At 33.0% G+C, this 26,139-nt stretch overlaps 2 protein-coding genes across 6 annotated transcripts in view; one reads left to right on the top strand and one right to left on the bottom strand.

Moving 5' to 3' along the window:
- LOC106672627 (Ig-like and fibronectin type-III domain-containing protein 1) overlaps positions 1-6,934 on the top strand; it is a 383,279-nt gene extending 376,345 nt beyond the window's left edge. For all 3 annotated transcript variants that reach the window (XM_014404191.2, XM_014404192.2, XM_024227216.1), the window contains 12 exons: positions 255-393; positions 453-588; positions 643-835; positions 3,400-3,646; positions 3,705-3,883; positions 3,955-4,086; positions 4,158-4,308; positions 4,369-4,521; positions 4,576-4,687; positions 4,751-4,953; positions 5,033-5,217; positions 5,280-6,934. In XM_014404191.2, coding sequence (XP_014259677.1) covers positions 255-393; positions 453-588; positions 643-835; positions 3,400-3,646; positions 3,705-3,883; positions 3,955-4,086; positions 4,158-4,308; positions 4,369-4,521; positions 4,576-4,687; positions 4,751-4,953; positions 5,033-5,217; positions 5,280-5,432 — 1,983 coding nt within the window. In that variant the 3' untranslated portion in view covers positions 5,433-6,934. The remainder of the gene's footprint in view (positions 1-254; positions 394-452; positions 589-642; positions 836-3,399; positions 3,647-3,704; positions 3,884-3,954; positions 4,087-4,157; positions 4,309-4,368; positions 4,522-4,575; positions 4,688-4,750; positions 4,954-5,032; positions 5,218-5,279) is intronic.
- Positions 6,935-8,772: 1,838 nt separating this feature from the next.
- Positions 8,773-26,139, bottom strand: part of LOC106672616 (sodium-coupled monocarboxylate transporter 1-like) — a 72,471-nt gene continuing 55,104 nt past the window's right edge. For 2 of the 3 annotated variants that reach the window (XM_024227223.1, XM_014404169.2), the window contains exons 2-14: positions 13,477-13,647; positions 12,795-12,954; positions 12,661-12,726; positions 12,546-12,597; positions 12,420-12,487; positions 12,203-12,357; positions 12,004-12,144; positions 11,744-11,852; positions 9,805-9,914; positions 9,567-9,750; positions 9,422-9,508; positions 9,221-9,366; positions 8,773-9,163 (exon numbers count right to left, since the gene is read on the bottom strand). In XM_024227223.1, the coding sequence (XP_024082991.1) occupies positions 8,905-9,163; positions 9,221-9,366; positions 9,422-9,508; positions 9,567-9,750; positions 9,805-9,914; positions 11,744-11,852; positions 12,004-12,144; positions 12,203-12,357; positions 12,420-12,487; positions 12,546-12,597; positions 12,661-12,726; positions 12,795-12,954; positions 13,477-13,601 (1,662 nt within the window). In that variant the 5' untranslated portion in view covers positions 13,602-13,647 and the 3' untranslated portion in view covers positions 8,773-8,904. Of the gene's footprint in view, positions 9,164-9,220; positions 9,367-9,421; positions 9,509-9,566; positions 9,751-9,804; positions 9,915-11,743; positions 11,853-12,003; positions 12,145-12,202; positions 12,358-12,419; positions 12,488-12,545; positions 12,598-12,660; positions 12,727-12,794; positions 12,955-13,476; positions 13,648-23,293; positions 23,379-26,139 lie in introns of those variants that run through there. The other variant, XM_014404170.2, reaches the window with a different exon arrangement.

Genomic DNA, 26,139 nt, shown 5'->3' on the forward strand with positions numbered 1-26,139 from the left:
TCCTTTTTAATTTTTTTTAACTTGTCATTCATTTTGCATAAATCACCTCGATTTAAACTTGACAATTTTAATCAAAATTAATCTACATATCTCACTCAGCTATAATTGGTTTATTTTTGCAAACTAACAAACATTAATGCATGCCCTCTTTGCTTTTCCAAGCTGTAAATTTTAACAAATATGAAAATAACATCTACTGCATAATATAATCACATTGTTAAAACCTTTATTAACATTCAATATAAATATTTTAGCAAAAGATGGTCACTACAACAAGCAACACTCTGACTGATCTTGAGAAAGGTGAGCTTTACAATATATTTGTAGTGGCAAGGAATCAACACGGAACTTCACTCCCATCATCCATTTTGCTCATCAACATAACAAAAACAAGTACGTTGATAATTTATTATAGTTTAACAATTATAATTAAAACTCATTGATTTATAAAGATATCGGTGACAAGACCATTGCTGCCATTACGTCTCCGCCTCATTCTCTCGCTGTGTCCGGTCACAGTGCTCAATACGTTACAATTACATGGCAGCCGCCAGAATTCAGCAATCCATCGGAGAAACTGTCATACAGGTAAGACGTACAATAACGTTTCGTTAAAACAAATAATAAATGAAAATTTTGAAGGATATTCTACAAGACGAGTGCGGACTCTTCGTTCAACGCTGCTGAAACGTCAGTAACTTCACACACACTACAGCGTCTCAGCCCTAACACTCAGTACATCATTTACGTAACGGCTATTTCCAAAAAAGGACAGAGTTTGCCATCTGAGACATTAATTGCCTGGACTGATCCAGCATATCCAGCATTTGTTGAGGTAATGTGCTTATAAATAATTCAACCAGCAACAAACAACAGTTTATAAATCAATAAGAAATAACATTTTCAACCATGCACAAAACAACATCATTCTTTATCAAAGTCAATCTTCTTTATGAATTTCAAGAACTCCAATTTTGGTGGCCAACGTTTTCGCTTCATGACTATGTCCCTTAGAAGGTCACAGATTTGAACAGTCCAGTCAGGTTTGGGGACATTCATCGGACATCAGCATGCATTAGCAATTAAATTAAATCAGTTCAAGTAAGCCTTGTTTTAGGGGCGTCGGTGGCCATAACGGTTTAGGCGTTGGCACAGCGCTCATCACTGTAAGGTAAAGGTCCTGACGGATAGGGATGGTTAGGGATGGTGGATATGGATATGGGATCCATTAATGGATGTGACCCATATTTCCACCCACTTTTCTTCTGTGCTGACTGGATGTAAGTTGTGGGAACATGGTGGAATGACGTTTGAAGACTTTCATCTAGTTCAGCACTTTTCGACTCTGCATCTGTCTCTCCACTCCCATATGTATTTATCAATACTGATAATTCTACCTCTAGACCTTTGCTCAGTGGTGTTACTCAAAGTTCAATCATTAGACCATTGTTATTTTCCTTTTACATAAATGATATATCCTCCCCTTTCTCTCCTGCTCCAAATATCATTTTAACGCAGATAATTTTCAGTTTTCTGTACAGTTAAAATCTGCTGAGTTGCTGACTTTTATTGGTACAATTAATAATAGAATTGTAAACATCCAATAATGCTCATCATCGTTAAAAAATTGCAGGATGTAATTGCTTTCAGGAACCAAGTGGAATATTCAAATCTTACTAATAACATCCTTAATAATATCATTATCCCTTTTCATGATTCTATAAGAATTTTTGGTGCAAAATTATCTTTTTATTATCAGATTATCTCTCATGGCAATTACATGACATCAGAAGACAAGTCTATTTTTCTCTATTTTGCTATTATACTTGGGCAATTATTTGAGTGCTGTGGGTCATTCTTGCCAAAAGTTATGTCCTTCCTTACTGTACTATTGTTTGTTGTTTTTCCTTGTGTAATGTTGAAAGATCTTGAATAATTACCTATTTTAACACTTGTTCTCGTTGAGCACTAACTCCATTTCAAATTTAGTTTTAACATCCCTTGAAATATAACATCCCTGAATACTTGCGCACTCAGTTCACTTCTACATCATCAGTGGGCACAGTTCACAACATTGTGGTTCGGCCTCATCAGTTGATACTGTGTTTTGTCCGAAATACACACCAAGCCACAAAGAGGTAACTAACTTCTTTGGGTAGAGTTCGTCCAGCCTTTGTCTCACACTTCCATTATCTTTCTCTTTTGATAGAATTTGTAAACGAGTCAAGAAAATATATTTATTTCCAAATTACGTTAAACCTATTTATTTCCCTAATTAATTACTTGATCAAATAACTTATTTCATTAGGGACTGGGACCTCACAGGTATATCACAGATCATTTGTGTAAAACGCGATACAGTCTGCCTACTAAGTACTGGGCATAGTCGAAGCAGTGAGAGTCAATGACCTGATACTTCTAAGGAGAAGGATTGAGTCTATTGTACTGAACTAAGGAACTAGGAAGGTACAATAAGCCAGAAGGCTGCAGTGCCTGGGGAGCACAAATCCCACTTCCTAGTATCCTTTTTTACCATACCATACTAGACTCTTCACTGGTACTCAGAGTCAGGGGAGATGGATTGACAATCGTTTTTTGTAGTAGTTCTGTAGTCTGCTAACAGCATTAAAACTATCGCCCCTAGCCGTCGTACATCGAGATTAATGGTATGGCCAGAGGAGGATCTGCAAGACCATACATAGTCCCCGAATTTATACTTGGGATAACAAAAACAAAATAGAATCCTCCATCGTAGAATGGATCCAAACAAAACAAAAGGAGAAGTGGATAAACTCTAGGGGTGCTAGGCACAGTAAACTTATGCTAAAACAACCCTCAACAAGACTGGCAAAATCATTGCTGCGATTGGAGAGGGCCAAACTCAAAGGAGTGGTAGGACTACTAACCGGTCACTGGCATCTGATAAAACATCTACACAACCTGGGCATATACATCGATGATCCTATTTGCAGATTATGTAGGAGGTGGAAACAACCACCCATATCATCTTCGAATGCGAACAGCTCAATGAAGGTTTAACCTAACATATGGAAAAAACTTAGGGAATCATAGGTGCAGCAGCGACAGTCAATGACCTGATACTTCTAAGAAGAAGGATTGAGTCTATTGCACTGAACTAAGGAACTAGGAAGGTACAATAAGCCAGAAGGCTGCAGTGCCTGGGGAGTGCAAACTGCGCTTCCTCGTATCCTTTTTCATCATACCATACCATACCATACCATACTGGGCATAGTCGTTTGCCTCCCTGGTTTCATTCACAAACCAGGGTACTTATCTGACCACTTCAACTTTCTTTTCTAGATTTCATTTTCTTTTCTTCACCCTACTCCTACTTTTTCAAGTCTGAGGCTTATGATAATATTTTATATCTAATTTTAGCTGCCAACAGTCCACCCTATAAACTTGATCGTCGAAGGAAGCAGCATGACTGTTTTGTGCATAGCAATGGGTACACCAATGCCTACGATTTCTTTGTATATTTCTGGAAGGCTTGTAAGGCAAGAAGTGACCAGGCACATGGTAACGGTGATTTATAATGTTACAAGAGACATGAATCACATTTCATGCTATGCTGACAACGGATATGGCACTCCAAACGAATCGAGGAGAAGAATCGTCATAAGCTGTAAGTTCTTTACAACTGTAAGCCACTGTAAAATTACATTTTTCTTTTTATATTTTAGATAAACCTCATCTGACAGCATCAGGAATCGCAATGGCCACGCACGGCGACACTGTGACTTTAGAATGCCTGGTCGAAGCCCATCCCGAGCCGCAGATGATGTTTTGGCAAGACATTACGCAAAGAATACCTGTCATTCAGAGCAATAAGTTCGCAGTTAATATAATCCGCAGTAAAGATGTTAGTATATCTCAGCTTTTCCCTTTGTTTAATTTATACGTAAACCAATGATATGTATCATGTCCGTATAGGATGAGGACAAATGGATTATGCATCTAACAATCAAATCAATAACAGATGCCGAAGAAGGTGAATATTTCTGTCATGCTGAAAACGCTTTTGGAAATGCAACAAGAGCAGTGTCAGTCAGGCTTCGAAATGTTGTATGTCTCTAAGATAAAGTTAATAAAAATTCTGATAGAACACGTGTTCCGTTAATTTGTATTAATTTCAGGCACCTGTGTCAAACATCACACAGTGTTGTATCGAACAAAATGTGACGTCGACTTGCATGGATGCCTGTTCATTTTATCTTGACATAGATGCTGTAATCGATAGACCTGAGTGTATCAATGATTTTGATAAATTTATGAAATGCGCATCAGGTAATAAAAAAATATATAATTGTTGTTTTTATTTAAAAAAAATTTAATGGGTTTTTTTAGATGGTTCTGACCATCGTAAGTGTTGTGCCCTGTCCGGTGTTGAGAGAAATTGCCTTGAATGGTGCAGAGGAGAGCCACTATTCGCTCAAGACAGTAAAATTTGCTTGTTGCAACATACGAAAAAAGTTATATCATGCTTTAGAGAAGGAAGAGGTGCGTTTTTGCTAAAATTTTATCTGAAGTTGTTTCTAACAATATTTCTTGTAGATCGCCTACCTGGACCACCGCAGAATGTAAGGGTTGAAAGAATCGACGATCATTCAGTCTGGGTCAGGTGGGACCCTCCGATTAAGAACCCACACACAGTAGAAATGTACAGGTAAATATCCAACTTAAACAAGGAAATTTTGATTGAAAAAAATAACACAAATTACCTTTTTAGAGTTTTCTGGAGACAGGAAGGTCCCAAAAACTCACCAATCAAGATTGACAGCAAAACAACAAGTGTGAAAATAACAACGCTCAAATCTGGAGTGATATACGAGTGCATGGTTAAAGCTGGTAATACAAGAGGAACGAGTACACTTACAGAAACTGTGCGCTTCAGTACAGATGAAAAATACATTACCTCAGCAGCCAGCATGGGTGAGGGTTTACAATTTTCAAATTGTGATTATTTAAAATATATATATTTGTAATTTATCATTGTTTTTGTTTGTTTCAGGAGAAGAACATTCTCAAGTTGGCATGGCGTTTAGTCTAGTCTTCATAATCGCATTCATTGTAGGAGTTCTTGCAGTTGCCGTTTGGTTCATAAGAACAAGAAGCCTATTAGGGCACAAATCAACGAGCGGCGTTGCCTTTGAAAATCCGAGTTACCTTCGAGAAGTAAATATGGACCACATACAGGTACACTAAATTAAATCGGTTATTTATAAATTTACGTTTTAAAAATGTATTTGTTTATTTAGACATTAGATGCGAACACAAGCAGTGGGGCAAATCATTCAGGTTGGAAACAGGAACAGCTTCACGTCCCCGCATCTACAGAAGTGCCTCCGTCCATTTATGAAGAGTTGAAACTCGGCCAGGACGGTGCTGGATTCAAGAGGCTAAAGCCATAGTGCCAGGTGTCGTACATACAGTCCCATGTGTGATAATATGAAAAGGGGCAAATTCGTATAGCTCATTTCTATTAAAAATAAATTTTAAAAAAATATAAAAAAAAATATCGACACTTGTACAGTATTAAACAGAGAGTAAGGAAGAAGGGGTAAATTCTGTTTAAGACAGGAAGGGGAATGCACAAAAAATAGTTATTTTCCAAGGGGGTACTGCTTTGTGTAAAAACAATCTTTTGCTTTGAATTAAAAATAAATATAATTGTAAATAATCTTTTTAATAATAGTTGTATGTTTGTAATATTGTGTTTTATTTTGCTTGATGGAATGGAAATAATTTGTAAATTTCTGACAATGTAAGCCTAACTTGTTTTGATAAAAAGTTATTTTTTCAGATTGCGGTAAACACGGTTTCAAAGACTCACGAAAGATTTTTTTAAACATTTTAACAATATAATTATATATTTTATTTTCTCCTTCAGCCATTCTTTCCTTCCAATTTAATATAAAACATATCTAGTCCCGAGACTAAATTAGTGAAATCTAGGTGCTCTGTTTTAAGAGGTCTGGTTTAAACAATAATCACACTCCTAGTGTCTGTCTAGTGTAACGAACAACAATTGTAAAATAATGGTTTACAAAGCAGGGTTTGAGTATTTATATTCTAGAGGTCAGCAAAAACAAATTAAAAAGTTAAAAGTACTTTTTGATGTGTATAGTAAAGATGACATTGTTGTAAATATTAATATACAAAAAAAAATATTTTACAAAAGTTGTATGAACTCGGTATTAAATGTTAATAGAGTGTGAAACAGAAAACAAGTACATGGGTAAAGAAATATATAAATTATTACTAATTGTAGTCAGATGATACTTTGATAAAGTATAAACTAAGGTGAATGAGTGTTTCATATGTGATGGCAAAATAATATGTCCATCTTGTGGCATATCATTTATCCATAAGACCTGTGCCTTGAGATAATTTAGGCTTTCTAAAATATAATTTTGAACAAATGCATACTTTTGTCTTAATTAAAATCACAGTTACAGTTTTGTAAAAAAAAATGACCATTACTTTTTTTAAATAAATAAAGAAAACAAAAATATTTAAAAACACAAAAAAAATTATATAGCGCTATTTAGATAATTGCATGTGATTTTGTTTTTCAACATTTTATTAAACACTTATAAAATAATCAATTCGTTTTTATCAATTAATAATTGTTAATGTTTGTATAGAACACTGTTGATGTGACGAATAAAGTTTCTTAGTGATAAGTAGAGGGTATAGTACCAACCACTCACAAAGGTTAGAATATATTTTGTATATCTGGTCAATCTAGATGTCCATTAAGAATATAGTGAGTACTAAACAGAAAGAAAGTTGCCAGAAATATAGAATTTTATCTCAAGATTATCTTTTCTACAATGTTAGTTTCCCATCTGATATTGAGATAATGAAAATAAATGTATGAAAAAAAAATAAAGAAACAGATATTTCTAAATCTTGTTTTATTTCAAAAAGCATTTCTATTTCAGTTGCTCCTATAAAAAAATCACAGTTCAGAAATGTAGAATTTTATGTCAAGATTATTTTTCCTAGAACGTTACTTTCCAGTCTGATATTGAGATAATGAAAATAAATGTATTTGAAAAAAATAAAGAAACAGATTTCTAAAATTTTGTTTTATTTCAAATTGCATTTCTATTTCAGTTGTCCTTATAAAAAAAAAATCACAGTGCAGAAATAGAGAATTTTATGTCGACTATCTTTTCATCAGAAACATTAGTTTCCCATCTGATATTTTTGACATAATGAAAATAAATAATTAAAAAAAGAAAAGAAAACAAAAACAGACATTCCAAATTTTTTTTGTTTTCAAAACACCTTTCTATTTCAGTCGATTCTATAAAAGAACCAAATAAACAGCATTTCAGTTTGATTGTAATAATCCTTTGAATAATTTAGGGTAATGAAGGTATGTGATATCTTTTATTCGGACACTGTCGAATGGGACAATAATAAAAAATAATATTCAGCAGATCCTTGCTGCGCAGTGGAAATAATACAAATAAAATAAAATTGGAATTTAAAAAATATATGTATTCCTTTCTAAAAAATAAACTAATTCAATTTTTTGAAATAAAATATTTAAAAAATTCAATCAAAATAATCATACAAAAAAGAATTAAAATATTTCTTTTGCCAACCTGTTAATGTTAGATTATATGAAGTAGACACTACGGCTGCCTTCAAGCGATTGCTCATTTGCTCAGTGAGGAGGACAGGGAGCAAAGATGTTAGGTAAAACCAAATTACATGTTCAGCACCACAGCAACCAGAGAAGTCTTATTATATTAATTACAACAATTAATTAAGGTTTTTAGTTGAGATAAAAAAGTCAATGGCACGAGTGGGATTCGAACCCACGACCTTCGGCTAGATACGCTGCTACTCTACCACTTGAGCTATCGTGACCTTGATCCACTCGGACACTAACTTCCCATCTCAACCCTACCTTTTGAATTTTCCCGCCTTTTTGCCATTTTTCAAATGTTGTGTAATCGGGTTGGATTCTCGGCGACAAATGAAATGGCCACGGAGAGCTTTAGTGAAGTGTACTTCAGTTAATTCTTTAAATTCACTAATTTCGTGGTCCGCTTGACCAATTAATTGTAATATATTAATTGGTCAAGCAGACCATGAAATTAGTGAAATTAATTACAACAATGGGAGGTTGGTGTCCGAGAGGATCAGTCATGATAGCTCAAGTGGTAGAACAGCGGCATATTTAGCCCAAGATCGTGGGTTCGAATCCTGTTGTGCCATTGACTTTTTTATCCCAACCAAAACCTTAATTAAAGATTAACTAATTGAAAAGAATTTATTTGGACAATAGATACCTGATAGATTAATTACAACATTAAAGTAATTTTTATGTCAAGAATCTTTTTCAAAAAAATGATCAAGTGAAAAACTTATGTTGCTGGATTCCCTTTCCTGACATAAATAGGCGAATGCATGGTGAAAGTGCACTGTTCACCGAGCAGCCACGAACCCTTACTTTACTTCATTTCACAGAATTCTTGAGAGATGAGTATGCAATTGCTATCATCCGCATCCCTTCCATGGACAGGATCATTCATCAGCGTGTTTAAATACATGAGGTAAATACAAGTTTAACTGTAAATTTATAGTTCAAAAAAGGAAATATCAAATTTGCGCAAACAATATAAAATCAAATTTTATTTTAGTATGATACACATAATGTACATCATTGTTTTTCTTTGGCATGTATTTTTTGTTAAATATATTTTTAAACTTACATTTTGACATTTAGTTTCTCTTCGTTTTTCTTTTTTTAAATACAACCCATTGAAATTTGATTTTCTTTTACATTCATAAAAAAAACTACGTAAAATCTAACTTAGCAAACATACTTGGCAACAAGTTACAACTTCCATACATAAAAAATTAATTATTTTTCTGCAGTGTTTTACTGCTTGAAGAAATTATAGTTTTAAGTTCTTTTTCATTCAGTAGTAAATTGTTCACATTTATATCATTCCTGTTGTTATCAGATCTTCTCTTATTGCACATTAGTCTTGAGATAAATTGCTCTACATGACTTACAGAAGCGCCAACGATCAATGTCATCATTATCGATATCATCCCATACCAAGTATAAGATATTCTGTACAGAATAAATGCCTCTTCAGTGCTCGGTGTGATTCTGAAAAAATAAATGTACAACGGTCTGTTTTTAAAGAAAGGCTTTGTTATTGCATACATTGTGCCATTGAACGGCAGACTACAGTTGTCTACAGAAAGTGGCTTTGGAGGATGTATCTTCATTCCTGATCTTTCTGCGACCATCGCACCGACAGCAAACCAGCACAATAAGAGAATGCTTGACATCATACCAGTAAATGCTCCCTAAAAAAAGATAAACATTTAATTCAAATCGAACCTTTAAATGTCACCGAATTACCCAAGTGTTTGCCGCTTTACAGGTTACTCCCAACAGAAATAAACCGAGAAGTGTGCCAGCAAATGTGCTTGAAAGAGATATAGCCAACTGAAAAAAAAAAAAAAAAGTTTATTATTGAGAATGACAATAATATTTGTCTACTTACAGGCACAAGGTTTCCCATGTAAGGGACCATGAATACAACTAAATAAGATAAAATTCCAAATAATAAAGCAAGACATTTGACAAATAATGTCCCCTGGGTTTCAGACATGTTTTTTCTAAAGGCTGTAGACTCAAATTCGGCGAACCATATAGCAGCAAGAGAATTCATCCCAGTGGAAACAGAACTGAAATAATAAATTAATAGCATTTGCTAATGGGTTTTATAATTATGATTTTACCTTAAACCGGCACTAAAAATTCCACTTATAAATAAACCTGGAAAGCCAGGGTAATTGTAAAGCGCATCCATAACGTAAAGTGGGAAAAGCTGATCTGCCTTTTCAATCCTCTTAAAACAAAAACAATCTATTAAAAATTATTATTCTACTATCAATTGTACAGTTATTATTTTATTTTAAACAAAAATTAATAGTTAAACATCAAAATAACAGGCAGAAAGCCAAACGATGTTTCTTTATACAATTATTTGAAATAAAAATCACTCAAACATTTATAAATTGATCAAAGTAACAAGTTTTAGAATTTAAATTAATAAAGTTACAATGTGGAAATGAAATTAAAGGGCAATTTTCACTGTGGGATTTTTTTCCATGATCTGCATCATATTATGTCAGATGTGATTCGGCTTTTTGTCATCTTCAGTGGTGGATTTGTGTAGATGTTGGCCTGTGTACTTTCTTGTGTGTATACCTTGCCTGTCTAAATTCCACAAACTCACTGATGAATAAGTCAAATTGTAGGACAGACCAACAATTATTGTAAATGTACAATCCCCATTTAGTTTAGTAATTTTCTAATCATTTTGGTCTGCCTATCCACACTGGTTTCATCTATAAGATCCATTTGGGTATCTTTAGTGTTGGGTTTTCTTGCCTCACCCTGCTTACAACCCTGACATACTACAAATCTAAAACTTGGCAACAACCAAAATGCACATAGCCAGATTGATTGGTAATAACCAACTTACAAATAAATAAAATACCTGAAGAATTGTGTTTGTATTCTATGTTTGTAGTATCACCTTGTTTCTTGTTTTTTCTTGTGTGATGACTCCAGTTATTTGCTGGAGTACGAAAGGTTCAAGTTAGTTTGGAAAGTCTATGATAAATTCGAGTTGAAAGAAAAAACGTCTCATGGATCAAACTGGCGAAGATAGCCAGACCAAAATAGTCGAATATGAATATGAAAAATCTTATAAAACAATTTCCGTGATGAAATAAAAGGTAATACAGCTTCTTTCATAAACATTGACATTAGAATCAAACAAATAATCTGGGGTCAACAAGGTGATCATCTTGTTGATACTGGTTCATCTTGCCAGTCTGCCAAAACTATTTTTTTTATTAGCTACTACTGGCTCAAAACCCTTACTTGATGAACAGAAAGGAACCTACAAATATACAAATCCTTTAAACATGCCAGGATTCTCATCATACTTGAATTCTCTATATTTTTGAAATCTTACTACCTCCATTTTATTAATATTTATTGTTCGAGTGTTTAAAAAACAGTATTCTTTCATCATATTTAAACTGTTTTGGATTTCCTGCCAAGAAGATGTAATTATCACCACATCATCTGCAAACTTCAACATGACAATCTCTGTCACTCTTTATATTAAAAAGTCACCGTTTTAGAAATATAAAGGGAAAAAAGAGTGGACTTATGACCTGTCCCTGAAGGCCCCTTGATGAGAATTCATTTTGTTTCTGAAATTTATATGCCATCTAATAGCTCGAGTTTTAAGATACTACATCAAATAGGAAGAATAAATTATGCTATGTAAGAAAATTAAATTAATGACATTAATATTGTTAGCTAACTGTCCATAAACTTGAAAAAAAAAATTCCTGTAAATTTTCAACCATTAGACTCTCGTTATTTTTCACCCTGGACCCTTTGTACAAACATTTCATTATGCTCAAAATTTTACAGCTGATACCTTCACTTTGAAATTTGTAACAGAATTTTTCATGAGGAACGAAGTGTGCTTGAGATCTATAAAAATTACAAAACCTTGAGGAAAGGCACAATCTATGCATCTTGAACCCTATTGGTTCCTCAGGTCAAATGTTCCTCTGATATTACATCTACTTGTATAATCTAGTGTTAAAAAAAATTAAAATAAGTAAATAAAAATTGAACAAAAAAACATACATGTGTAGTTAGAGGATCGCATTCATTGAAATTTGCAAAAATTAGCATCCCTGCATAGACACACATGAAACTTACTATTGTCCACCCAATACTATTTATCCATAGCATTCTGAAAAATATAAATTGTATATAACTACTTGAAATCAAATTTCCATAAAGTTGTTAAAATTAATCATATTAAATCATCTCATGTAATATAATATATTCTGGTTGTCAGAATTAAAAATGAAAATGAAGTATTGAAATAATTGTATTATTACTTTCTAGCTTCAGAAGTTGACTTAACAGTTAAATATCTCTGAATCTGTAGTTGATTTCCACCGTAAGTCGTCATATGTAGGAATCCTGAACCAATAAAAGATGACCAGAATGTGTATCTTTCAGTCATTGAAATATCCCAGCTAAAACAATATAAAGAAGTAAATACAAGCATTGGTTTTTATGACTAAGTTGAAATACTTGAAAAATGTTGTTCGGTCGGTGGCTTTATTCCTTTCCCAGATAACACTGAATCCACCAATGTCTGCAGTCCCTTTGGCCAGGACTATAATAAGAGAGAGCGAAAGCACCAACACCTGGAAACAGTCCGTCCAGACAACTGCCTTTATCCCGCCCTGGAACAATAAATTGCCTTTCTATCCGCACACAGTTTCGCCTATGTTAACAAGAAAATTACCACTGTTGTGTAAACAATACAGACTAAATACATTATTGTAACCATCACCATCGTGTTAAGGCCTGTCACTGCAAACCAATTGAAATTTTAATTTCTATAAAACAGACAATAGGAAAGATAAAATACCTTGATACATAGCCAATGCAGGGGCATACAAGACTAACGCAAGGTAAATGATCTACAAAATACATTTAAAAAAGTTGAAATGAAAAAGAATTTTTATAAAATATTTTATCCTAACCATTTGTAGTGTGAATATAACTGCAGCGACCAACTGCAGCCACCTGTTGTAACGATCACCATAGTACTGAATAAAAAAATATACAAATTATATAGAATATTTTTTTATTGAAAAATTATAAATGTCAATCATACTTGGTAGGCAGAGACATATTGCTTCTCTCTGAACATCGGGATCAGCACCCATCCGACGATCGGTATGAGAAGGAACGAGGAAACTCCAAACAGCCATGGCTGCGCTCCGTGCAAATAAACCTCAGCAGGCTGGCCCATCAATGTTATTGATGAAACAAAACTGAAATAAATAAGGAATTAAGAAAAAGAATAAGTTTAATGTCAGAACAAATTTTTAAAAAATCACAACACTTAAATAATTTACATAAAAATAATATAGTGATATTGTTTCATCTTCTACTGTGACTAATTAAAATCCATTAAACTCAGTATTTTCATAATTTTTTTCTAGTTATACCAATGAAATCATTCCACCTTGAAGAATTTTCATATTAAAAATTAAGATTACACAGCATAGGTGTGACACTGACCTGCAGAAATTTAAAATTTAATTTGTGGTGGTTAATTTTTATTTTTTTATTTATTTATTTATTTTTGTTCAGTTGTTTAAAATATGATTTTAATTATTTTTTAATCATGAAAATATTACAAAGTAAACCAGTTATTTCATTATAAAAATTACATCCATTTTTTAAGAATCCAAGCGTGGAGTACCCTTACACTTCCTTCTCAATGTTATTACATATTGTATTGATATTTTAAAAATAAATCTTTTTGCTTAAATAATTTAAAAATGTATTACCCAGAAAGCATGGAAATAGCCACAGGCACAGTGGACATCTTGCCCCTCCCAGTCAGGAACTGGGCAACTGTGTTTTTCTGTGATGAGCTCTTGTAAAGTCCAATCATGGTGCTTATGAGCAGCATCCCACCGAAGACACAGTAGTCAGCAATGCCAAAATGATTTGTAGGGCTAGAAGAATTTATAGAAATGTAAAATACATCAACAGAAGGATTGTGAATAAAATTATCCAAATTTCTTAATAAAGAATAAACTAATTAACTCAAGTATTTTTTACATGAGCTGATGGCCTGAAAGAAGTTAAGGCAAAACCTGTAAAAATAATTAACAATAAGCCAGACATATTAAACACGTACTTCATTTGCATGAAAAAAATCACAAATCATCTTGCAAGAATACAATAATATAAATAAAATTATATTTCACTGGATAATATTGCAAGATAATTTGTCTATTAAAAAATATAACGAATCAGAGAAAATAGGCCAGGTTGATTGATGAAGATAAAAGTTCTAACAAATTACAATTAATTAAGGTTTTTAGTTGAAATGAAAAAAAGTTAATGGCACCAGCGGGATTCGAACCCACGATCTTTGGCTAGATACGCCGCTGCTCTACCACTTGAAAAATGGCAAAAAGGAGGGAAAACTCATAAGGTGGGGTTGAGATGGGAAGTTGATGTCTAAGTGGATCGAGGTCACGATAGCTCAAGTGTTAGAGCAGCGACGTATCAAGCCGAAGATCGTGGGTTCGAATCCCGCTCGTGCCATTAACTTTTTTTCATCTCAACTACAAACCTTAATTAATTGTAATGTATTAATTGGTCAAGTGGACCACAAAATTAGTGAATTTAAGTTCTAACAAATATTCAACTTGCAAGCCATTCAATACAATTTTACAAATTACACTCCCATTTTACAATCGCATTAATTTGTTGAAATATTGAAGTATTGAAAGATTCCCAACTAAACATAAACAAACCCATCTCCGAAAAAGTGAAAATAGGTAAACCAAAGTGTCAGTATCGACCAAATTGCACATTGATCACCCCACAGACCACATGGAGAAATTTCACAATAACTTTTCTATTTATAAAATCTCAATATAACGTTTTTTAATTGCAAGTTAAAGTATAGATTTTGTTGAATTTCAATTTTTTGTTAGTTGCTGAGAAAATGTCCTGGAATGTGGACATGTTACTCCCATTAATGTCGTTCGGTTTATGTGAATTTTTTTTTTTTTTTTTTTTGTTAGTCAATGATTATTCAGAGATCATGAGATGCAGTCTGGTGTGACGTAGGTTTTAGAGAAAAAATACTCATCACGACACACAAGAATGGCACAATTACGCCGAAAACAAATACTTTGTGTGAGTAGAAATACTTTGATTGAATATAAAAATATTTTTTTGCATTGTATAAATTCACTTTTTTCCACATCCTACATTTATTTGTTAAATGTAAACAATGTTTGTAAATCCCAGACCCTGAAGATGATCTCAATAAATATCAAAAAGTTGACACAATAAAGAAAATGTTTTTCTAAAACTAATGTCACATCAGACCGCATCTCACGATCTCTGAATAATGAATATGACAAGATTTACTTTCATTAGGTTTTTACTTATTTAATGGTGTAAATAAAACAATTAATTTTCTGTCATTTTTAAACATTTTTCAGCCAGAATTTGAATTTGGCGGCAATATTTCACTTTTGGGTCTTACATGCCTTGTAAGTTATGAAATAGTCATTTCAAAAATTAAAACAGTGAAACAGTGACAACTTAAATAAAATTATTCCTCCCACTCAGCACAGCTTTGTCTCGAAACGTTCTGTTTTTACAAACATGGTACAAAACATCAATCTCTGGACAGAAAAAAAATGGGTTCAAACATTCCAATTGATATAATCTTATCAAAGATTTGTCCAAGGAGTTTGGTTATATGTTTACAGACTCGTAACTTTATCTTAGGGATGGTTATGGCTTTATAAGATGGTAAGTTTTGAAGACAATGTTGATCAAGCATATTCTAATTGCTATTCAGTGCTTAGGGGAGTTCCGCACAGATCGATGCTGGGTCCAATTCTATTCATCCTTTATATCAGTATATAAATGAGAAAATTCACTGTGAAATTAGTATTTTTGCAGATAATGCTTGTTTTGCTGATACTGAACTGCATATGAGCATTGATAAGATTTCTGACTGGTGACTACTTTGAGGTCTTAATCATAATCATGACATGCTGTGTTCTCCATCTGAGCACTAAAAACCTTGTTTAACCTACAAAAATACTCCAGGATAACAATATCAGAAATTACAATTAATTAAGGTTTTTAGTTGTGATAAAAAAGTCAATGGCATGAGCGGGATTCAAACCCACGATCTTCGGCTTGATACACCGAAATTTAAAAAAAAAAATCTTTTTTCACTTTTTTATCTCAACTAAAAAGCTTAATTAATTGTAATATGTTAATTGGTCAAGCGGGACCATGAAATTAGTGAATTTAATATCAGAAATGTTGAAGTGGAATAAACATGTCCTAGACATCACCAAAAAAGGCAGGTTTCTTGAATACCAAGTTAAATGCACATATCTATTACCTTGTCAAACACTGTACTAAAACATCCAACAAATTAAAGCAGTACAGCTATGTCAACAGACTTAAATTCCTAAAATTACCAACGCTTCATGATCGTAGAGAAATGCAAGATTTCATCGCCACAACTTTTCTCATACATACTCACAAACTCAAGAACATAGCATAAAACTTCGAAACTTGTACTCCCAGAAATTAGTTGGATCACCACTCTTCTCAAACAGCTTTGCACAAAATTGAAATAATCTGCCTTCAAATGTCACCAACTCAAGATTGCTTACATCAATTAATTAATCTTTCCATGTAAGGTATTGGTTGAAATGAAAAAGTGTCACGAGCGGGATTCGAACCCACAACCTTCGGCTTGCCAGTAATACCTTACATAAAAATACTAATTAATTGAAAGAAGTTATTTGGTCAATCGGACCAAGAAATATAATGTATTGCTTATATCGTTCAAATCAAATCTTGACAGTCATCATCAAACAGATATTCTCTCATTTTTTCTCATTTAGTATATTTTAATTAAATTTTATTGTGAAATTTCGTTACCATATCTAAGTAATTAATATTATGTTAATTGTACATTTTTATTTAGTTTCAAATATTTTATTTGTAAATTGTATACACTTATAATTGTATTGTTTGTTACATAATATGCTGTATGTTTGTCAGCATAACGCCGTTTACTCATGTAACAATAAATAAATAAAACAAGTCGTGAGGTCAGGGTATAAGCTGGGAGAGTCAAGGCGTTTACACATCAAATTCCTTAGATTATTTCTGTTTCAAACGTCCTAGAAGTGTCAAATCTCGGTGATTTCATGTCAAAACTCTAAAATTTTAAATCCGAGGGTCAACAAATCAATCAGTTATTCTTTTTATGTCAATTGTATAAACAGTATAAATATTAAAGAATTAAACAAAAATTAATGTTCTCTTAATAAAGACGACAATAAATTATCCTACAAGTTCAAATCAATTTAAAAAAAGTGGAAAAAAGAGTAGAACGGAAATTATATAACCCTACAAAATAAATATAAAAAATATATAAACGTTTTATTGAGTATGAATAAGTACAACAAAAATAATAAAAATATAAACAACAAATTCAATTGAGGGCCAATTGTGTAGCAACCGCAAAACAGACTATTTGCGTAGGCTGGGATATTTTCAAAAGGGGGAAAATGCAGATCATTACGGCCACGAGCACGTTTATAAAACCGCAATATTACAAAACGAAAAGCGACGTTTCAATTCGCCGGTTTCCAATGTAAACAAAACCTTCTGAATGGCAGAGAGCAGAAATAACAAAAATAAAAATAACCGTTTCGAGTTGGCCCATTCATCAGAATAAAACCCTGTCTGCAATTACATTTGGACTTGTAGACATCGCTTGGATTTCTTGTAAAGCGATTACGTTTAATTGAGGGAAAAACATATTTTTAAATTTTATGTGAGACCACGTGCTGTGTCGCTGTCTTATTCACGCCCACGCGTTCACCCCTTGCCCATTCTTTCTCCCACACACCTCTCTTTCTTTATTTCACTCTCACTTCCTTTCAATTTTGATCTATCTCTTTCTTTAGCTTTTTTCTACCTCTTTGTTTCACTCTCAGCCTCTCCCACCATATCTATCTATCTCTATCTCTCATTTTCGACCACCCTCATTCCCTCTCACACACTCTCTCTCTCTCTCTATCTATCTATCTCTCCATCTAGTTAGAGATAGAGCATAACACCTATCCATTTATCTGTCTGTCTCTGGGTCTCTTTAATTTTCTCTCTCTCGCAATATCGCAAAAGTTTCAATTGTTTATCAAGATATATATATATATATTTTTTTTTTTTTTGGTGTTACGAGTTTTTTGATTAAAAATGTTTTATAACCATTTTATAAATTTTTTAGTTTAAGAGCATATATTTATAACACTTTTTATGTTGCCTTCACTCTTGCAAAACATAATCAGTTGATTTTTATGGCAGGACTCATATGAATCTCTTGATCCTTTATACAAAAAAATAAAATAAAATAAAAGAATTTAAAAAAAAATTGCTATAATTTTGAAAAATCACGTATCCACATGCGATCTCTCTATCTCTCTCTCTCTCTCTCTCTCTCTCTCTCTCTCTCTCTCTTTTCCTATTTTCTAGCTGGAAAAGGTTTTCTTTTTTCTTTGAAATTCATTTTAATTTGACGATTATTTTGTTCAATGATTAAATTCCATTTATTGAACGGCTGTACATGTTTGAAAGTTTGATGGACGATGATTCTTCTTTTGTATATTTATTGAAAATATACTTATAGTTTTTGTATTGTTTCTTTTTAAATATGTAACTAAAGTAAGAGATGAATTTTTCTTTCTGTCATTCTCTCTCTCTCTCTCTCTCTCTCTCTCTCTCTCTCTCTCTCTCTTTCTCTCTCTAATAATGTTATATATAAATATAACATTACTATTATTGTTACTATTATTTTCATTTTATTATATACTTTTACATTAACTTGTGAAACGTTAATAATCATTTTATTAGCATTTGATTTCATTTTTAAATCATAAAATTGTGTTCGAATTCTAGAAGGTTTTAATCAAGTTTTTAAGAATCTTACGAAAAATCTATATCTAATTTCGTTTATATAACTTGTATTATACTTACTTATTTATCATTAACAGTATTTAGCCCGTCTATTTATTCTCGCGATTTTTACTCACTAATAATATGCTCTGCATAAAAATATAACCTATTTAAGTTTAATTTACTTTCTCTTTATTCATTTACTACATTGTTGATTTTACAATAATTTGTTATTTTTATTTTGTGTCTGATGCAACTATAAAAAAATATAATTGTAATTACACGTTAAGTGTAAGAAAGGTCCTAGAGACATAGTTTTTTGAGTATTTTAATAAATAAATCGTTAATCAATCCATCTTTCTACGTTTCTCTTCTTTTTTCCCTTCTCTCTTTATCTTTTTGTACGTCTCTTTCCTATCATCGCTCGCTTCCTTCTTTTTCTCAATCCCGCTCTCCCTCTTTCTCTCTCTCTCTCTATTTTTCTTATTCTCTTTGTCTCCCTATATTTCTCTTTGTCTTTCTGTGTCTTTCTTTCCCTGCCTGTCTCTGTCTGTCTGTCTCTCTCTCTCTCTCTCTATATATATATAAATAATTTTTCGACCTTCCTTTTCCANTAATAAATCATTCAATTAATCTCTCGCACACACTCCGTTTCGTAAAAATAATAATTGCCATAAAGGTAAACATAAAATATAACATAGATGCTTTGGGTATAAATATTGACAAAGTGAGGGTCGGAGAAGTGATGGCTATTTTCTGTTCGGGTTTTGCTATTTGTTAAGTTTATGATTCGTCGTCGTAGATTCACATTAGATTTGTTACCACCAGAAATAGTTTGCATCCTGTGAATGATTGTGGCTCATAGGAAAAGTCGTGAATAGTAGGAAAAATCTAATAATCTTTATTTTTCATTATATAAACAATGCGCTAAAAGGTAAGGAACGCAAACTTATTTTTTATCCCGTGACAATTCACCGCAAAGTGACATCTACTCTTGGAAACAAAATCACATTTTATCAATTTTTTCTTTTTTTTTAGGGTTTCGACATGGAAAATAGCCACAGTACTCGGTGTTTCCGATTACCCGGTGACAAATCTCGACGGATCGTGCGGTTTGTCCGGCCTTTGAAGAAAAATCCTTTCCCAGCCTTTGAAAACCCGTTGGACTGGAAATAAGACAAAAGGTTGGATAACCATTCAGGAACCGAACGTCGCCTTACCGATCCTGATGCATTCACGACAAGGTCTCCGTCGGCCAATGTCACCGGACAACCTTAATTGTATCGGATTCGGTTCATTGTGGTGATCGACGGAGCGTCGATTTAGCCGAGTCAAGGACGACAATCTTTATTAAATACATTCATACAGTCAGTACATACAAGTTACGACAAATGTAAAACAATTATTTCAATTTCGCTTTGGTTTAATGTTTATTTGACGTTTTAAAGACCTGTGGATGAATAAGGGAATAAATTACCGTTATAGCATTACAGATCTTGTCCTTAATATGGAATTAATAAATATTTTCCTCCTCCATATGTATGTTCCACAATTTCAGTAACAGACTGTGCATAATAGTTGCATTGCTTTTTCTGTTGGCCAGTTACTGATTATTTATTTGAATGTTTGCCTCTGTCTTTCATTATCCTTGCTCAATTTTTCCCATCTCAACTACTCGCAACTTCATCCGACTCAATTCGCCCAACACTCCTTCTGGTCTATCTCACTCATCACCCTCTTTCGCTATCACTCGTGGTCCATTTTCCTCCTTGCTGATTCACTTGGATCTTCCTCTCCCTCATTCACTCATTTCTCACCCCTTCTCTCCACCTATTTCACTTGACCCACCATTATTCTCTCATTTCCTCTCTCACTCCCTATCTCTCTCTCATTTTCTCTCTCTCTCTCATTTCCTATCTCACTCTCTTTCTCTCTTCCTCTCTCTCTCTCTCTCTCTCTCTCTCTCTCTCTCTCTCTCTCTCCAGCTGTATGATCTGTAGACTGTCTTTCTACTATCTTCCCATCTTAAATGCACTGATTATTTGCCACAACCCAATATATTATCTGTTATAAAAATTTGTCTTGGTATTTTAGTCTTGGTATTACCTGGATAAGACAAGAGGATGAAAATTTAATGACTTTTTTATACAGATTTCAAATCTAAAAGTCTTTTTAGACGTCCAATTTTTTTGATAGGTTGTTGTTTCATAAGTCTCGTATCGGGATTCGAAGTCAATCTGATGTCTAGATACAGTCCTGAGTATCTGTTTTGATAGGAAGTTGGAATATTCCTGTTGATGCTCAGTGGAGGGCTAGAATTTTTAGAAGTGCACTGTACATTTTCCTCGTCCAGTCTTGTCCTACACGTTTAGCGGAGGTTTTCGTTGCCCTTAAGATTTTTTGGATGCGGTTATTTTACACGATTTTGGTTAGAAGACAAAATTGCATTATCATCCGCATTGATTGTGTTGGTAAGTAGAGGAAAGTCAGCAGTACAAGTGAAGAACAGGATAGGGACCAAGAGTGAGCCCTTGTGTAACTCCTGGGTTTTTCTGGTCTGTGCATTCGTTGCCTCACCTCACTCTGAAGCAGCGAAAAACGAGAAAAACATAGAAAATGGTATTATCCCTATAAGCTTAATGATGATGTTATCTCTATAAGCATGACTGCACTTAGTATAAAATACATAAATATAATTAGATAATATTTTGTCTTGCATTGTTATCTTTTTCCAACTCGTACATCTCTAGCCTTGTGATATGACCATTGTTAAATCCAAGAAAATTAAAAAAAATGGTTTATAAAATAAATGATTATAAATTTTCAAACATTCAATAACATTACTAATTGTTTAATACTAAACTATTTTCAGACGNGGCCCTGAAGATGATCTCAATAAAGATCGAAACGTTGGCACGATAAAGAAAATGTTTTTCTGAAACCTACATCATACCAGACCGCATCTCACGATTTCTAAATATCGATTAATGGTCACTAATCACCACACATAAATAAATATCTTTAAAAAAAAATTGCAACTATATACAATATGTAATAAGCAAATCGGATGCACAGGGTTTTCATCGCGTAGATAGCGTAAGGATAATTTAGAATGCAAATTAAAGTATGGCAAAATCTAGGTAGGTTTAAGTATGATTAGGTTTGATGTGAACCGCTCATGGCATAAAAGGGGACATTTAATGTTGTATGGTACTTGGTTTAGGAGGTTAGAGATCTTTGCTGTCCTCTACAGCTATAGTCCATAAGTCCCTATGGGTGCAGAGTAATATCTCTTTTCGGTTCTGTAGCATTATTTTAATCATTTTGTACGTATCAGTCCAGTGTGTGGGTTCCAGATTAACCGTTTGCCTAGATACATCCTAAGTAGTGGATAGCGGTATTGTTGATTAAGACTATAGAATGGAATTTTTTTGTTTAAGACGGAAACACTAGCAGATTTTTTTGTTGACCTTGATTCTCCAAGAACGAAGGCATTAGAGGTTATTGGGGTGTTGTTAGAGTAAATGGGTATCTGAGAGGATCAGGGTTAAGAGAGAGGATAGCCGTGTCATCGGTGAATACAACGAAGGGGAAGGTCAAAAGTGAAGAGGATATAAAGAGTGGTGCTAGTATACTTCCTTGAAGTACAGCTGTGTTGATAGGGCAACTAGCAGATGTAGAGGAATATTTAGCATACTTCAAAACAAAATTTAAAATTACAATTTTTACATAGTCAAACAATAAAATTTACCTTACGTCCAAAAATTGATATATCAAAATGAATATATATATATATATATATACCTATATATTTATTTAAAAAGTATGAGCGCGCGCTATGTGCGTGTGTGTGAGAGAGAGAGAGAGAGAGCGATAGTGAGAAGGAATGGGTGAGAACGACACAAAACGAGTATAAAAAGCTTCACGTAAAATTTAAAAATATGTTGTTGTTTTTTTTTCAATTAAACACACACACACACACACACACACACACACACACACACAAAATCAAAAGAGAGAGAGAGTGAGAGAGAGAGAGAAGAGAGAGAGAGAGAGGAGAGAGAGAGAGAACACCCGAACAACAAAACTGAAGTCTTAAACAATTTTAAATAATTTTAAAAATACGTCTATTATACTACATATTTAAAAAATGGACAAGATTGGTTATAATTATTTTATTAGCATAAAACTACATCAAAACCTAACCAACATACAACATAATATTGTGATTGTTCCATTTTTTATTATTAAAAACGTTGGAATAATTTGGAACAGATATACTTACACTTTACTTTTTGTACAACCTATAATTCAAAATTGATAAACAAAATAATCAAATACAATCAGAAAAGCTTCTATATATAAGGAAATAATGTTCCACTTAGAACGGGTTGAATTTCGTTGAGGGTGAAAAGATAAGCAAAAAGTTACTAATTTGTAAAAAGTTTGGTTGGAATATTATACTAAAATCAATGTATAAAATTTATGCTAAAATAATTTTTCAATTTAAGCTAGGTTATATTTAATTTAGATATCACAACAAAAGCCTGCTGTGTAAATATTATTTTATTTTCTGGCTATAATATTTGTATCACTTCAGTTCTTTATTTTAAAAAATAATAAAATTTGAAAAAAATTCTCTACCTCATTTTGTGAAAAATCGTGTAGATATTTTTTGTGTCAACAAGCCGAACACACTTCACTACAAGGTGTATCTCTATGGAGAACAGACGCGATTTTGCAAGAAGTATAGAAGACCCCTTCTCCAGGATACCTTGGACCCCACTTCTTGAACGAATCCTTGGCCTTCCAAGGGTTCGATCATACTTTGAGCAACATTGGAATATTAGGGGTTCTCGTTTCATTGGTTCAATCAAATTTTATAACAAAATTCATATCTGGGAAGCAAGGAAGGTTCTTAAAATTTAAACCTTTTAAAATTTTAAACATTCTTAACTTTAAAACCTTTTAAATTTGATAGTAATATTAAACTGTTGATTTTAATACTTAAATTATTAAACAGAATACTATTGTCTATATTATCCGTGTAATACTATCTCATATTGTCATAACGGATTAATTAAGATTAGCATTGAGCGTCTAGACTTGGGAATCAGCAGAAAATTCTATTGCAAACTGTATTAAAACGCTTTCTCTATAATATAATTACTTAAATATGAATGATTGAGATTCAAAGTTTATTTTAACTGTAATATGCAATCTTTAATACATATACAAAATAACATGTGTTATAATACTTGTGTGTTTTTTATGCCTAACAGTTATGCAGATATTTTTTAATTTGTATACAAAATCTAGCTATTAAAATATGCGTGGTTTTATGAGTTTAGCCTTTATTTACACGATAAATTGCCATTTCCCAAAATATTAAAAATTGTAAAATTCACTCAAAGATTATTGTGTAAATTGAATATCTTAAGAAAACTCGGACAGATAATTTTTTTATGTTGAAATTAAATATGCGTGGCATCGTTTATAAAATGTTACTTTATTCAATTAATTAATATTAATGAAAGGCATTTGTTGAGATAAAAAAGTCAGTGCCACGAGCGGGATTCGAACCCACGGCCTTCGGCTAAATACGCCGCTACTCGACCACTTGAGCTATCGTGACCTCGATCCACTCGGACATCAACATCCCATCTCAACCGCACCTTTTGAATTTTCCCTCCTTATAGTTATAATATTATCAATTGTAAAATATATTATATTATTATATGGTATTATAATATTTAAAGGTAATATGAAGTTGCGTAAAATGTGTTGAAAAATGGCAAAAAGGAGGGAAAATTCCAATGGTGAGGTTGAGATGGGAAGTTGGTGTCCGAGTGGATTGAAGTCACGATAGCTCAAGTGGTAGAGCAGCAGCGTATTTAGCGGAAGGTCGTGGGTCCGAATCCCGCTCGTGGTACTGACTTTTTTTCTCAGCCAATGCCTTTCATTAATATTAATTCATTGAAAAAGTTAATTGGTCAATAGGACCACGAACTGTAAAGTATATTACTTTATATTGTACCTACTACATTACGTCCATACAAGAGAAGAGAAATTATTGTTTATGTAGAAGTCTCGTTTTATATTTGTTTAATATTTTCTATCAGAAAGGAAAAGAATTTCAGGAAGAAATCTCTTTTCTCTCTCTCTCTCACTCACTCTCTCTCTCTCTCTCTCTCTCTCTCTCTCTCTCTCTCTCTCTCTCTTATGTTTACTCTTCTTTTCAAATGTTTGAGATATTTTAAATAAAAGAATATTCATTCTTTCTTCCCTCCTTCCTTCCTTTCTCTCACTCTATCTCTCTCACTCTCTTTTTATCTCTATAATACTCATTCTTTCTATCTATCTACCTACATATCTCTCTGTTTTATCCCTTGGCCTCTATCTCTCCCTCACTCTATTTTTTAGCTGAATAAAACTATGTTTATTTAAATAAATGTTCATTTTTAATAATTAGGTTGTGTGTTTGTTTGTTCTGGAATTAGAAAGGAATTTTGAAAGTTGTAAAATATTAACCATCAGGAATTAAATTTTCTTACTTTCAGATATATGGAATATAAATCTTGTGTTTACAATTTGACGTATGTATCACAAAAAATAAAAATAAAAGAAATTTAATTCTTTTTTCTTTCCATAAAGGTTATGTTGAAATATAACAACCTATGTGTCAGCTCCTGTGACAATTCGTAGAACAAAATTGTAGACGATTTGTAGTCAGGATGCAAGGACTCTTTAAAAATAAAAATCAGATCAATTCTCCGAACTTTAATTCAACCTATATTTCAAAAAAGAAATGCGGTTCCTTTAAAATAAAAACCTATTATATATTTCTTTTGTTTTGTGTTAGGTGGGGAGTTGTTGAAAACTGCAGTTTGATTGTTTAAATGTCTGTGTGGTAAGACAATGTCTTAATCTGCAAAAATATATAATAAAAAATACATTTGAAGTGGCGCAGGCTATAGCCAACGTGGTGCATATAACATTTAAAGTTGATGAAATAGCAAGACCTCATAGAAAATGAATGCAAATGGAAAAACAGATCCCCTTTTCAAAATGGACGCATCCCGACGGTATTATGGACTTAGAGGAAAATCCAGTAAAACCTGAGGATTCTGCATAAACAAAGATTCCTGTCTCTTGCTATTGATCCAGGAGGTGAAACAAATTTGGCCTGGCTTGCAGACATTATATAAATCCAAGATTCGAATTTTTTTCTTTGGTGGAGCCATCTGTCACGCGTTGACACATCGCCGAAGAGACGCCAATCCGGAGAACCGGAGGCTCCCCGGTCTTACTGTTTAATATCATTTTATTTACATGATTGTACCGAGGCCCTTTTCGCGGATGTGGATAAAAACCATTTACAATAGATACATCTACTGAAAATTCCACATTCTCTGGTGGTCCGGGGCATTTTGTCCAGGGGTCCTCCGTGTACCACCAGCCAGCAGGAGCACATCCACCTCGTCTGCCAA

Source organism: Cimex lectularius, unplaced genomic scaffold, assembly GCF_000648675.2.
Source record: "Cimex lectularius strain Harlan isolate CLEC.00 unplaced genomic scaffold, Clec_2.1 scaffold152, whole genome shotgun sequence".
NCBI classification, from domain to species: Eukaryota; Metazoa; Arthropoda; class Insecta; order Hemiptera; family Cimicidae; genus Cimex; species Cimex lectularius.